Source organism: Mastacembelus armatus, chromosome 19 (genome assembly GCF_900324485.2).
Source record: "Mastacembelus armatus chromosome 19, fMasArm1.2, whole genome shotgun sequence".
Classification (NCBI taxonomy): Eukaryota; Metazoa; Chordata; class Actinopteri; order Synbranchiformes; family Mastacembelidae; genus Mastacembelus; species Mastacembelus armatus.
The window spans coordinates 15,496,237-15,512,033 of NC_046651.1; the positions used below are offsets into that span (position 1 = coordinate 15,496,237).

General features: G+C 39.9%; 1 protein-coding gene across 3 annotated transcripts; it reads right to left on the minus strand.

The window, feature by feature from the left end:
- Window positions 1–11,228: 11,228 nt before the first annotated feature.
- LOC113135577 (rap1 GTPase-GDP dissociation stimulator 1) lies at window positions 11,229–15,400 on the minus strand. 3 transcript variants are annotated; one of them, XM_026315714.1, is made up of 5 exons: window positions 15,301–15,400; window positions 13,847–13,954; window positions 13,060–13,182; window positions 12,714–12,839; window positions 11,229–12,359 (listed from the first exon to the last, which is right to left on the minus strand). In XM_026315714.1, exons 1-5 carry the CDS (start codon window positions 15,398–15,400, stop codon window positions 11,887–11,889), a joined length of 930 nt encoding a protein of 309 aa, XP_026171499.1. In that variant the 3' UTR covers window positions 11,229–11,886. The 3 variants fall into 3 exon arrangements, with proteins under 3 accessions (XP_026171499.1, XP_026171498.1, XP_026171497.1); XM_026315713.1 differs by lacking the exon at window positions 15,301–15,400 and adding an exon at window positions 14,355–14,441 and having other exon boundaries at window positions 12,714–12,797; XM_026315712.1 differs by lacking the exon at window positions 15,301–15,400 and adding an exon at window positions 14,355–14,441.
- Window positions 15,401–15,797: the final 397 nt, after the last annotated feature.

Below are 15,797 nucleotides of genomic sequence, written 5' to 3' on the forward strand. Positions count from 1 at the left end.
CTCCTCTCCCAAAAGCCCAAGGAGTCAATTCCCGGTCCTCTGCTATATCGAGGATAAATCACAGTCTTAAACTTGTGTTTTTTCTCATCTTAACAAGCTCACTCCGAGATTGTTTTAGCCCCAAACCACCTGACGACGTCAACACGTAGCTAATAACAACACAAAACGACAACAATGCTTTCACATGCAAAACTGCGGCAACTTACAAAAACAGTATGAAGTGAAACACACATTGAGACATCTTCCTTCTGGGAAACTCAATATAGCACTTACAAACATCTGAACCTTATATCATGCTTCCAACAACTTCAACAACCTGCAACTTCAACCTTTTCGTCGCCATCACAGTATGCCCCGCCCCTTCACCTGGACTAAGTCAAATATCAACCAATAGAAATGCAAGAATGTCAGGCAGATGACTGGAGCGGTAGGTAGTCAACTTTATTAACAAAATGACAAATATTTTTTGGCTTTGTCTTTAACACAAACAATTCACTATGAATGCTACTAGAATTTCACTTGATTTCAACATCCATCCATCATCTATACCCACTTATTCCTTAACCAGGGTCACAGGGACCTGCTGGAGCCTATTCCAGCTGTCTTTGGGTGAAAGGCAGGGGTACACCCTGGACAGGTCACCAGTCCATCACAGGGCCACATAGAGACAAACAACCTCACACACTCACACTCACTCCTATGGGCAATTTAGAGTCACCAATCAACCTGACATACATGTTTTTGGACTGTAGGAGGAAACTGGAGTACCTGGAGGAAACCCACACAAGCACAGGGAGAACATGCAAACTCCACACAGAAAGACTCCTGCCAGGTTTCGAACCTTCATGCTGTGAGGCGAGAGTGCTAACCACTAAAGCACCATGCTGCCTTGGGCTACATGCAATAACATCATATTCATTGATATAAATAATTCCCTTTTTAATGTGGATGGCAGGTGAAAATGCCAAACCCATGAAGCAGAACTGGCAGAAGATAATCTTTTAAAGAAAGCTTTTCATTTTTGGCCATGGCATAAAATGAACCACATTTGCAGTGGAGCACATCCAGAGAATGAAGAGGGACTGTTTCCTGCAGGGCTATGATGAAGTGAGCTGCCACTGAATTCCCTTTTCAGTCGTTAAAACACAGTGGACTTTACAAGGGCATGGCAGGATGGTTCATAGGCTGAAGACAGAAAATATCATCTAATCACTTTACTATGTGATTACTTTCTATTTCTATCCAGTGATGTGGCCTCTATGTACATGTTTGTGTGTGTTTATCTGTATGATAGTGACAGAGCCAAAGATGGACAGAGACCAGCGTCCTTCTGATTGATAAAGCCTGTCGTCCATCAGGACCAATCAATACAGTCCCTCAGAATTACTGTCACAACGAAATGGGTTACCTTGCCTTGTACTCAATGCACACACACTTACAAACACACACCTTCAAACTATCCATTCCTCTCTGCACACGCATCAACATCTGTTTATTGACGCCATGCACAGTATTTATTAGTGTTGTACAGTATGTTCATTGGATTGATACAACAGTACTTGCCTTACAGTACTTGCATCCATCTGGGAATGCTAAGCTATTGTACACAGTAGTGGTTAGATGATCAGACAGGTTTTAAACAAAACTCACCAGTTCGTCAGAAGTAAGCAGAGAAAACAACCTTGTTTAAATTATTGTACTTGATTTACACAGACAAAAAGTCTCTGATAGCAACATTTCTGTTGTATTGACATATAAGCAAGAATACAGTCCATTGCTAGTCAAAGTGCTTTTGTTGCCTAAACCATGGGACTCAGGACCTGAAGTGTCTACACTTTTCACAAAAATGTAAACTTTTCTTCACTTGAAAAACTATGTTGCCAAGTGGAAATAATTTCAACAGCAATTCCATTTTCCATCACAATGTCACTGGAAAAACCAATTAGTTAATCCTTTTTTCTGAATCACATTGTTCCACTTGCAGTGATGCCACACTATTTTGTGATGGATGGTTGCTGACGTTCCAGGTGCACTTACTTTCAGTTTTATTATACTCACAAAGTGTTTTAGATCATTTTTGATTTGCTATTTGATGAGGTGGTGTCACTGTATTATAAAATTGTATCTCTGATGAGTACAGAGAAGGGAATGGTTCAATACAGAATACAGAAATGGGAAAGTATTAAAGTTAATAAAAGGTAACAATAACAAACTGGTTGGAGACGTCAGTGAAGTGTTGGTTACATTATGATTAGATACATATAAAGCTGTCACTACCTGATGATTGTGCAGAAAATAATAATCTATTTTTATTTTGTTGAACCTCAGACTTCCTCTCTCTCTCTCCTTTCTCATTTTCTGTCTCTCCATTTAAGAGAGGATCTGTCCGTGTTACATGGTGGCAGATTGACCTGGAAAATAGACACAGTATCATGTATCCTTGGGGTCACATTTGTCTTCATAGATACCATGTTGAGCCACAAAGAGAGAGGGTGAGAGAAACAGAGAGTGACACAGAGATGGTCAATAAGTAATAAGTAGAGATGAGAACAAGATGGAAAGCGAATGAAGGACATGGACAGAATGAAACAGATGGAGAAACAGGACACAGAAGGACAGGAGAAAATGGAGGAAATGTGAAAACCAAAGAGATAAAAATGAACTTCAGATGTTGGCTGGCTGCTTTGGGCATCTGGGATGGGAGGATGAAACAGAGGTGTGAGATCATTAAAGTATTGTGCTGGCCCTTTGTAAAGAGGCAGCCATGTTTTCTCCACTCATATTTTCTTTGCCCTGGGAAAACCATCCCACCCCTTCTCTGGTTTTAATCACATGAGACCAGACTGGAACAGCTGGCCTCAATGTCAGCACAGGGCTGCTGGTCTGCAATTTGTGGAGGGATACAGCAAGGAGACAGATGCTGATAACTAATGACTGTCATTATGAACACACTCTAAACACAAACGCATGCACCTTACATGGGCACACACACATTAGTAATAAGTAAACAGGGTGCAGTAGTGCCTCTATAGCTCACAATATCATGAGCTATAGAGCTATGAGCACAAAGAACGCACATTTTCAGTTTTGATTGAATTTTGATAAGAAATCAATATGTACACATTACTGGAGTTAGTTAACACTACATGCACTTGTTGAAAATGTCTTGTATTGCAGATATACAGTACAATATGACGTTTCCCAGTGAGTAGCACATCCCAGCAGAAACAGTGACACTGAATCATGGCCAAAAGAAACACCATCCAACGCAGTGTGCAGACTTGTGAGAGAACGTACATCATAGGCCATGTGGACACAGAAACTCATGAATTGGAATTTATACTCCAGATCCATGAACATGATATAAAACCATTCAGTCCTATCTTATGAGCCTGCAGGTGGTGACAGACATTTTCAGTAGTAATACAAATATGTTTAGTAAAATCTTCGTGCTGCATGCAGATTTACAATAACGTGGTGTATTTGAACCACTTCAATCCTCTTCACAACACACACAAATCAACCAAAATCACCAGACTTTGGGCTGTACCAATAATCTCATCATTTAAAGGAAAGCACTATCTCTGTGAGGCTGAAATGGACCAGATTAATGGATATCATCCAGATTTTATCTTGCTATAAACAGGCTAACCTTGGCATTTCTAGATGAAGGCTAGCTACTATAGAACTACAAAGCTGTTTTGTTAAAGACTAAAATCTGGCAGGAATGATTTATCTTTTACAGAAGATTATCACAATCTGTCTAGATATTTATGGCATAGCCTAACGAGACAGCTGCCTTATTTACATGCATGTATAACTAGTAATATTTGCTATAATTGCTTGAAGTTTCATATAGTACAAACCTATTATAGGCTAATAACATGGGTACAGTGAGTTCTATTAGATTCATGTGTGCGCACTGCATACACACGTGCACAGCTTCATTAGATCAACACTTCATCATCCTAGCACACTGTTCCTGCCCACATGGAAATCCTTCAAACATGTAAACTCTCAACAACGTAGACACACACTGATACACACAAAAACTGCCATCAGTGGATACACAGCCAGAACAAGGTCACTTTGTGTATCTGTGTGAGCAGCGGTGTTGAATGTTTGAACTGGAGACTGCACTTGGTGCCACTTCAAACAACACATCACACTAACCATTGTCATCTGTATTTGGTGGTTTTGTAGTTATTTTTATTCCTTCAGTCACTTGTTGTCAGAAGAGCTGCTTTTATTGGTTCAGGACGAGCTGGAGCAATGACTAACAGGGTATTGATTTTGATTACTCAAGACCATAATTGGTCAAAATATACACTGAGGGAAAAGAGAGTAGGGGGAGTGTTTTGATGAAGACAAAAATGCTGAGAGAACAAACAGAAAAAGAAAGCAACATTCAGAGTCTAGTTAGCAAAATATATTTGGAATCTCTCCCCATAAAACAGACATATGTGCAGATTATGTACATGCATTTCCATTCTGCCACTGTGGAGCTACTATTTGGTACATTACTCTATAAAGTTGGTTCTGCAACAAATGCTTTGGGTTTATCGGTGGAAAACTCATAGAGCAACGCATTGTGATTGAAATTTGTATTTAGTGTGCACTCAGTCTCTCTTTTTATGGTTTGATTTCAGCTCCACATAGGCAAATGCATGAATATAGCATACAAAGTTATATACAGTATGTGCTATATGCATCTATACAATTGGGTGGACTGGAGCAATGAAGGGACACCAGGGATGGAAGAAATGAGCAAAAGGGCAAAAACAAAATGAGAATAAACAAAGTCATATGTTGTGTAGATATAAACACACAAACTAACATAAAGATATGCAAAAGCTGATGCACACACACACCTATTCCATCCCTTTAGCTGACCATCAATCATCACTGGCACGTTAGAAACCATCATAGCTCTGGTAGATATATCTATATTGAGAGTACAATAGCTATCTTTTTATGCAAATGCAGTCATACACAGACACACACATATGCATGCCTCCCTTGTACTGCTATGTTTTTCAAGTGTTCTGCAGCTATTCGTCATGCTTCAAGGAAAAATGCATTTGTAACTTTGCATCTCCATCTGACTGCTACAGTCTGAATGAAAATCTGCTCTAAGAGACATGCAACCAAAGGCAAAACATAAGTTGCCGTAACTCACAAACAAAACACTGCAGAAAAGCCAATTTATTACAACGGTTTTCTTAAACATGTTTGAGTTGACACAAGTTTGGTATTACTTTACTGACCTTGTTCTTTTTCTAGGGTTGTATTTAATAAATGATGACACCCTCCTGTTTTGGAACTGGAATTCTCTTTTTGATCTCTTAAAGTTGGTTCACACTGCTGCTACACCATGTGAATGAGATGTGGCTTTGCAGTCTTGTTCCCCCTACTGAGCGTGACAGGCTCAAAAGGTGCTATAACAATTTTTATCAACTTTTAACATTTGGCTAACTGGTTTATATGTTTATATAAAGTACTTAGTTAAAAAGTAATGGTTTGGATAGAAGTCTATCTATTTTATACCAGTTCAAGAGGCAGAGTGTGTTGTACCTCATTAAGGCTGAAATACATTCTCCACCTTCAAGGTCAGACCTCATCGTGACTATTAAAATTCACTTTACAACCGCTTTTAGCAATGCAAATGACCACATGACAAGGGAGACTCCTTAATCAGTAGGAATATTCTTCTCATGTTTCTCCTGTTTCAGGAGACAAGGGGCCTGTTTTCATTTGCAGTGCAATGGCTGTGTTGCAGGGGGTGTCCCTGCCGGCAGGAGATGACGATTGCAGAGAGGCAGTGGAGTGACTGACGACTCAGTGAGAGTCCGTCTGTCAGACAGAGTGATGGCTCGGAGACACTCGCTGACAGATCAGGCGAGACGAGAAGAAATAAGATGAGAGGGGGAGGAGGACGAGGAGGGGAGCCTGGCAGCTTTGTCTTTCAATCTGGCTTGATATAGTGGGTGGGGACAGCAGGAAAAAAATCTGAAGTCTGGCTGTGTTGCTTGTGAATGATCAGGAGCCACCTATACTTGTTGATGGTGTTTTTAAGTAGGATCAAAGACTGATAATGTGCTCCATTAAGCTCCATTAAACTCATACCCATCTGGTGTTGTTCAGGGATATCAAAGATCGTCTGCAGCTGATGTGAAAGCTCTTACCCTGGGCAAACCTAATGAACAACCTAATCAGACAAGTCTGTAATCAGCCGAGTATCTTAATTAGGCTTGGAAGGGTTGCTGAAGAGCAGTGTTCTGCTGGCCTCAACCAGTCACATTCTGACTGGAGGGGAAAAGTTATACTGATAATACCTTTTCATACTTGGCATGAACACAGATGGGCTCTTCCACAACATTGTTATATTTTTGTCACTAATGAGTGATGAGTGTTCATTAGTAGGATTATTAAATATGTTAGCGATGTTGCTCAAGGGATACAATATCAAACGGTGACATTTATTTTTTTAGTGGACTTTATATCACAGATGGATTGGCAGAAAGTTTTGTGCATGTATTCATGGTGTCTAGAAGATGAATCCTAACTTGGTGATGACTTGACCTTTCCTCTGGCCTCACCACTGGATCAAATTGTTCCCTTATCCAGCTTAATACTTTAATACATGTACATCTACTACTGGTACAAAATTTGCATTTCTGAGACACTGATTTATTTTGACTCTAGTAATCCTGTTGCTTTTTTTTCCTTTTCACATTTTAATCAGAAAACATACATGTAAAGTGCCAACGCCCAAGCTAGAAGCCCAGAGAACCAGAACAAGATGAAATCCAAGATTCAAACAGAGTATAAATAGAGATGAGAAACATGCATGTAATCAGTCTGAATCCAGACTAGAAGTCCAGGGAGTCAGAAGAGGACTAAATACAAATCTTCAAAACAGAAAAGGAATCCAAAAATGAGGAAAACCTGGGCACAGTGGCTCAACCACTGAGGCTACAAGATGCACGTTACACAATCTGTAAGAGAACAAAGAGATCAGAAGTGGAATCAGAGTCCAGGTGAATGTCTGAGGACATCTGGAGACTGGATTGGGAATATGAGTTCACAGAACTTTTTGGAAAATACAAAGCCCAGGATGGGAATTGTGACATTCTTTTAAGATCACCATAAAGTTCAAATTTGGGGTTTTAGGTAAAACATCTCAACAATTGTCATTAAATTTGGTACAGTGCCTTTCAGAATTGCAATCTGTGTATTTGTGCAGTAACATCTAGTGAAATGTTTGATTTGTCCAGTGATGTAGTTTATGGCAAAAGATGCGACATTAGCTGAAGACTAGCATTTCATCCTAATTAGCAAATGTTTTACAAACTAAACTAAGATGGTGGGAAACAAACCTGCTAAACATGAGTATGTTAGTATTGTACATCCTCATAGAGTCACTAACATGCTGCAGCCAGTCTTGTTTTAAGGTTTGACAACAGTGCAGTTCTTGTAATTATGGACATAATTATGTAAAAGTAGCAGAAAGCAGAGCAAGTTGTGTGTGTGTGTGTGTGTGTGTGTGTATGTGCAAATGCAAGGCTGAAGCCTGCCACAGTGCACTACAGGTCAGACTTGTGCGTAACTGCATAATGCTGATTTTCATCTCTATTTATGTTATGTGCCATCTTTTCCCATTCTTCCAAAAAGAAGTATCCAATTTGGACCAGACTAAATTTGAACCTTAAACCGCAGAAATGTGTAATATATTTGCATATTCTTAGCAGCAGAACAGTCCATCATCCCATTGTCAGGCAAAATGCTTCTCCATGGGTCACATGTGATTCTCACTCTGTGGATTGACTCCTCTAGGCCTAGCAGATCCAGGACAAGAAGCAGCACTGAGACACATATTAGCATAAACCTTTCTCTCTCACTGCTTTGCTCACTCTCTTCATATGCCCTTCAAACATTCACTCACAAGTCCTGTTTTCTCCACACTGAAACTAATTGGCCTCCATCAAAACAAAGCTTTACAACACAGACTCAAAGTAGTTCAATCACAAGTTTTAGTAGCATTTGTGTTCAGCACAATTTTATGTGAAAGATCATTCAGTTTAAATACAACACAGCTTGTTTAGTGTGTTTAAGTCTCCAGTGTGCAATCTGAACTTCTGGTTCCAAAGAAGCTTTGATACTTCTAAAACCAATGAGCCTCAGCTCAGGTGTGTGCGTCTTCCCATCAGCACTTTGCTCTTTCCAACACTGTGTGTGCATGTGTTTGCTGTGATCTGTTTGTAAGTATACTTTATATACTGTACATAAAATCAAAATGAGAGAGCTGTCCAAGGAGTATAGTCACTTTGAAAGAAAGCGATATCCATGCTTCCTAAGATTGTTGTTATTCAGCGGACTGACAGCAACACATATTGTACTGTACAACGGTGAGTTGAGACTTTTACTCAAGCAGGCACAGAAAGCAAAAAAATGAGTTGAAACACAAAAATGTAAATGGAGAGAAAACAAGGAAGGTAGAAAAGAAAGTTCGAGGTCTGTTTTGATGTTTTTGTCACAGTCAGCTCTCTATTTTAACTTCTGTCTCTCTGCTGCTGCTGCCTCTTTCTTTTCTGTTTGCTTTGCGTGTGACTCATCTTACATTCTGCCTCTCTCTTTGTCTTTCAGTCTCAGTCTGTAACTGTCTCTTTTTTTGCTTTTTTCTCACTAGACTCCCTAACCATTTTTTCCCCACACACACACACACACATGCGCGTGCTCCAGGGAGGTTATCATGATTAAAAGAACATCCCAGAGGTCCATAATCAGCGGTTAAAAGTTTTCATCAAGTCTGCAGTTTTGAGTCTTTTGTCCAGTAATAGATTCAAGATTTTAAGATTTAAACTCTAAAAGTCTGGAAAACATGAGAAGTATGAAAAATTTTGATTGGCCCTCCAACTATCTGCATGTCAAAGTCCCCTGCCCTAATTGGCTTCGTGGTGTTTACTCCCACGGTGATAATCTCCAATCAACCATCTGCCGTGTCATCTCTGTGCGCCACCACTCTGCCCTTCCCTCTGTCTGTTTGCCATGTTGCCACTTTCCCCCACTGATAATGATGTCAAGATGCAATATTCCCTCAAAACACCCATTAAACAATGGCATGAATGAAAATATAGTCCACAATTAGTCATGGACTTTATTGTGACCGTGAGTCACAACATCTATAAGGTTTTGTGTGTGTGGAACGGCCTCCTGTGATGGACATAATAGGCCAGGACAGATGGCCTGCCTTGCTACCAACCCACCACCCCACACACACATTTACATGCATACACACATGCCTGAAGCGCAGCCTCAGTGTTTGGTCGTGGTTGTTGTTGTCTGTTCCAGTACTAGCCTTATTCTGTCGCTCAGAGCAGCAGGAGAGAGCTACATCTGTGCCACGTTTACTTGTGATGTCTGTGCAGAAATAGAAGTGAAGGAGCCGGTGTTTGAACCGACCATTCAGCTCTCTGACGTCCCTTGGTAAAAATAAGCTGCGTGGAAGTTGATGTGTTCTTTGGTGTTCAGTGTTGAGATTAACATCTGCTTGTCATAACCTGGTACAGCTTGATGCCCTAACAGGGCAACCACTGACTGGAGTGTGACACTGTATCCAATTTCAGTTTACTGTTCTCAGTACAAAAAGTTAAGTTCAATTTCTTTTCCCTGATCATGATCAATTAATTGTCTTCTGATTGAAATTTTAGTAACAGAGCGTCTGTACATGTTGAAATAAAAGGATGATTGTACGGGAGTCGAGACACCAGTGGTGGAGCAGAGCCAGCAGGTGGTTGAAAGAAACTAGTTTTAATTGACATCTTAGAGATCAAGGCAGTGATGTGAAGGTGGAGGGGTGTGAAGAGTAGGTCAGCACTGAGTCTGGCAAGAATCACTTGAACTTGACAGAATTGTTTGGTTAATGCTAATCCTTAAACTCTGCTGTTGAGAGTTGTCATCAGCCTGTTACAAAGGTCTGTAAGTGGAAATTAGGTCAACAGGCAGTGGGGTGTCAGAGGGGCAGTACGTCAGGGATCTGTTATCTGTGACAATCACACCTCTTATATTTAAAGAAATCAATCACAATCATTACATTTACTACATTTACTGTACAGAGAAATAAATCCTCTTCTGCATGTTCTGATTGTGTGTGTACAAAAACTGGTTTGGGTTTATATATTGTCTGTCTGTAAATGTTTTTAGTGTCTGCTTGTAGACAGCACTATAACCTATCTGTGCCTCTATGTTTATTATATTTTTATGGTTTGCGTGTGTGTCCATATCAAATAATAAGGTGCATGTTGTGAGTCAGCAAGGTGTTGTATATTGCTGAAGGATGCTACAGGCTAAAAATAACTGAGGCCACAATAGAGAAATGACAAAAGCGGTAATTAAAATCTCAGAGCCATAAAATCCTAATGCAATTGCATGGAGTTGTTTCTGCAGAAAACAACAACAGGATTAAAGTTTAAACGACTCATTTGCAAAGACAAGCAATAACAGTCTTCAGCCATGTTATCTGAGTTTGAAGGCATATAATGCAAAGTTTATCATGCATTATTGATAAATCTTATATTAAAAGTAATATATGCGAACTTTCTGCATCTTCTGTTGCAGAGTGGAAGTGAAGCAATTCATTAAACATTTCATGTGTCTCATGAATCACCTGTTAAAAAAAAAAAATGAAGGCAGGGTCTACAGAAACAAAGTGTATTTCCTTCATGTTAGTGTGGCAATAGGCAATAGTAACTTTTAAGTGTTTTTCTCTCATACAAAACTACAGTATGAAATAAAGCGATATTATGGTGAAGCTATGATCATTACTCAGCAGTAAGGGCCAGTGTCATTAGTATTAATTATCTCAACAAAAACCTGGGTCGTTTGCTCTTCAGAGTTGTATCCTTGTGGAACATATCCTGTTTCTCAAATGCACAAATTATCTCATGTTATGTGAATTTACTGATGACTCTCAATCTGTTATTGTGTAGTTTTCTTATGTTAACATGTTTTTTCCAACTTGTATGTGAACTAAGCAAAGCTGGTCATGAATAGGTCTGTGCACCTTTTTCCTACGTGTAAATAATTCCAAAGCCTCATCTCTATTACATCAAATATTTAAGTGGCTCCCACAGTAATAAAGTTAAAACTGATTAGAGAACATGCTTCTGTGTGTGGGCACCTGGAGCAGAAAGAACTGATAAGAGGGGTAATTAGAGAAAAGGAAAAGGGGCAAAGATAGAGAGGTGGATACATTTTTCTATTTTGTGTGTTTGACAGATTTAGGTACATTCATAAATAATTTTCATATCAGCAAGGAAAAATAAGCCAATTAAATTCATGTAAATATGTGAGAGTTTCCACTGAGATGTGTGGTTAGGCAGCTTGTCATGGGTAGATTCAGGCCATGTGTTCAGGCATGTATACAATGTCACAAACTGGTTTCAATGTGGTTTACACTATACATAGACTGAAAGGGTTTGTAGAAAGCACACACATGCCATCTAGTGTTCACCTCCGGTAATCATCTTGGTTGTGAAAGGTTGACAACTGCTGCTCCAGACTCACCCACACATTTGCTTTAGTTTTTAGCTAACAATGGACAATTTAACATTTAACATTAGGACATCCTAGGCTTATTGTGTGCATAAACAATTTGCATGCCAAGCCTATGCAGATAATCAAAATAATAAAAACAAAGGTAGAAAATAACATCAGTATCAATATTTCTGCAAAAATAAAAATTCAAATGATCTCAAGCACTTGTAAACAAATCATCATGGATTTAAAGCATTTCACTTATTGCTGGTTCATTTATTACAGTAGGAGGTCACAGTATGACCAGTTAGTATGTATGCCAGTTAGGTCAGGACACCAGGATTTTACCTGTCAGAGGAAAGTGTGAAACACACGGGTCTTTAGACTTTTGGTTCTAGGAACAGTCCTTGTAGAGAACTTGATTACCTTGTAAAGATTTGAACAACTTCCCAAGCTAGGAAATGGGAACCAGTGAGTGGTCTGCTTGTTCCCATGAAGGTTCCAGAAAGATGAGGAACAGCGCTGAAAAACCTCAATGTTGACTGAGTATTGACCTGGGGCCCACTGAGACACACGCACCAGAATCACGGAAGAGGCAAAACCACAGGTGTGAGGAGAGATGCCATGAAACACAGACTCCCCGGGCTTCACAGACACACCCCTCTCCCAGACCATCCCTGCTTCTTCGGCCACTCCCATACCACTGAGGTTACACAGAGCCTCAAGGCACACCTCCTCCAGGGCATCCTTATCAGGAAAACGGAACAGGATGGCAACAAGACGTGACACAGCACCTCGACGTAGTAACAGATCCTGATATTTAGCTGTAGAAGACAGAGGGACATATAGAGTCGGAGAAGAATTTGTTATTTTGAATGTGTTGCATTTGAAAACATTTATACTGTAAAATTTATTGGAATGATTAGCATTTCTTGATAAAAACCTCACTGCACCTGAATAGGAAGAAAACAAATTATCCCACAGCAGAGATGGCCAGTAGCCTCTGTCTCATGATCACAGCTTGACAGTTTTCTCCTGAATCAAACTGCATTTTACAACTGCTAAAGAAATCTCTAACTTGTTTTTGTATCTGTTATTGTGTGTGTTTTGTTGGGCATGGTTTCATGCAATGGCACATGCATTACAACTAAACACAACTATTAAATTGCTCCACTTACAGCTGTCACAAGACATTCGAGAGATGGCCCTTGCAGTGTGAAGGAGCAGTTCTTGGTCTGTACTGGTCAGCGCTGACAGAAGAGCTGTAATCAAGCCTGCGTCACCAAAACCTTTACAAACCACAGCTGACAGGTAACAGACAAACTCAATGAGTGAACGCAAACTACAACGATAAAGAATAAAAAAGTGTCGGCAGACATGAAGGGAGACACGAGAAAAAAACCTCAAAACACCTCAGAGACTCAACAGCCTGAGTCTCTGGTGATGAACAATCTCATTTACTTCATTTATAAATTAGGTGTAAATAAACCTATAGACCAGCATGTATCTGTTTAAATAACTTACACTCCTTGGCGAGCTCAGCCACTAGCTTTGCAGTCAGCAGCGTGAGAGGACCTCTGCTCCTCAGAGATAGGGCCAGGATTGGCAGGATCCCACTGATCACTACCTGCTCAGCAGCACCTTTCTCTGCAGTGGAATTTCACATATTACATAACATAATCATTTTATCAGGCCTAAGCCAAAGAAAAACCTGGCTTTAAGGTGAAATTTATGAATTATATGTATATCAAGTTGCATCAGCTGTAGTCTTTGTCTTGAATATCAGCCGAATGGTACTGAACTGAATCTTGCACTATTTCCTATCCCTGTTACTCTTTGCTTGGTCTTCCTACCCTGCTTTACCTCTTTCTGCCTCTCTATCCCCCCATTGCTCTCCTGCTACAAGAGACAAATGCAGCTTAACGTCGACCAGGGATTTACAACTGTCATACACCTGATCCCCTTATAGCCTCACAGCCCTCAGTGTCCCATCCCTCTCCAATGTGGTTTTGCTAGTGTTATTACTTAGAATGGGGAGCTGCTATAATACTCATGCCACTAGGGCTGTAAGGAATGCTGTCTTAATGTACGCTGGTTTCTAAACATATAAATATGTAAATTGCATATGACAGCAGAGTTTTCTGCATTTTGCAATTTAAATCACAGCAAATGAAAGACATACTATAACAACAATAACCCCTATACAACAAATCCTCTGATATGTTGTATGCTGTTATAGCTGGAATTGAGGAATATCATCATAAACAAAGAAATGAGGCATCACTGTGTGAAATAGTGTGATTGAACTCACTCCTCTCCTTAATGTCGGTCAGCACTGTGTTTAGATGTGGCTTAAGTTCGTCTTCAATCAGTTCCAAACCGAGGACTCTGATGGCGCCTAATGCATTGTTCAGGTTATCTGTGAGGGGTTATAGGGAAAATAGATAGTCCAAAAATAGGCACAAATAAAGGACTATCACATAAGCATGGTGTATATCACATTAGGGAATATGAAAGTCATTACAGTTGGGTGAGACAGATGCAGGGTTGCTTAATAAACAAGGCACTGCATATGGCATGAAAATACACAAGGAGAAAATGCTGGCAGTACAAATGAAAGTGGAGAATACTCGTTAAATATACAAAGATATACTTTATTCCTTTTTGCAAAATGTCTAGATGTCATCCTGTGGGGCTTTGACACAACGTCAGTGCTAACAGAAGCCAGGGGAAATGTCATTAGTTTTCAGGTATTTGGTCATAAATCAAAGTATTAAACTTAAATTTTCACGGCTCTAGATGAAAAGTTAAGGGCTCACCAAAGTTTTTAGAGTTCATCCTGAGGGGGACATGAAGGTGTGGAACAAATTTCATGGTAATCCATGCAATAGTTGTCAGAGTCAGGGATCACCAGTTTCTTGATCCCTCAAATGTCTGTACAAAACATCATGGCAAGTCATCCAACAGCAAACTGGACCAAATGTGGACCCAAGTGATCGATTGGCATGATCCAAATAAAAGTCTAATATATTAGACTTGGGATTCATTTCATTCGAGGACTTTAGAGCTATAGTGGAATTTATTGAAACATTTTAAAAACTGAGTTAAAGCATCAGCCTGAGGAAAGAGGGAGCATCTTGGACAGATGTCTGCAAGCTGGACACTGCTGACCTGACCAGCATCATGGTGACAGATCTGGTCAGGGACACTTCAACAATAAATAGCCATTGCCTGGTTGGATTTTTCCAGATGGTTTGTGCAAACAAAAAACCCTCCAGCTATCAAGCCAGTTTGCTCCTGAGTGGTCCTTCAGTGAACTTATACAGAAACCTGAGACACATGGTGATTATTAATGTAGTCATTGTATTTCCAGTCCTCATCTCAGCAAACACAAGACCATTAGCTAAAGAAACACGCATGTGGAGATATGTTATGGAGTGTAAAAAACAAGTGTGTGTGTGTGTGTGTGTTAAAGATCACTAGCTTAAATCTCTCAAACAGCTGTGAGACTGAATAATAATAATATCCTTCCCCCAAAAAACTGTTGTGCTTTCATAAAAGACGACCTCTAACTAATTGCAACATTTAAAAAAGTCAGGCTGCACCAGACAGTTTCCATGTGAACCATGAGCACAACTGAAGCCAAGTGTCTACGATAAGTTCAATCAATGAATAAAGGTAATAAAAGCACATTAATATCAAGCCACATTTACCGATAACCTTTGTTACGGTGTAAAACATCAGTCACAATGCTGTTCAACTCACCATTTGGTGTGTAGGGTTGCAGTTGACTGGATCTGCGTTTGTCCCTTTGGGAATGCGTGTAAGTGTATGTGAGTGGCACACTAGAATGTCCCATTCTCATCCGTCTACTGCCTTCGGACAGCTGTTGGTGGAACTTTCTCAGATTTACATCCTTATTCAAAACAAACAGCACATTTTGCTCTCCGTTTGCTGTTCTCCTGCCAGATTTCTTTCTTTTATGCCAATCTTTGGACTATTACTTTAAGAAAGCCTACTTCAGCCTGCACTGCTGCATTCCATACACATCTTGCATTATTGTTTTGTGCAAAATAAAACTTGTCTAATTTTTTGAACATGTCTGTCTTCCTTGTGCTCCAGCAGGTTCTCTGATCCCTCCCAGGGTTAATACAGAGCAAATCCTCACTAAAGCTGTGCTCCCCCCTCTCCATGTGTATGTATGTGTGTGTGTGTGTGTGTGTATGTAAGGTATTAGCACTTGGCTGACTTAGTGTATTCCT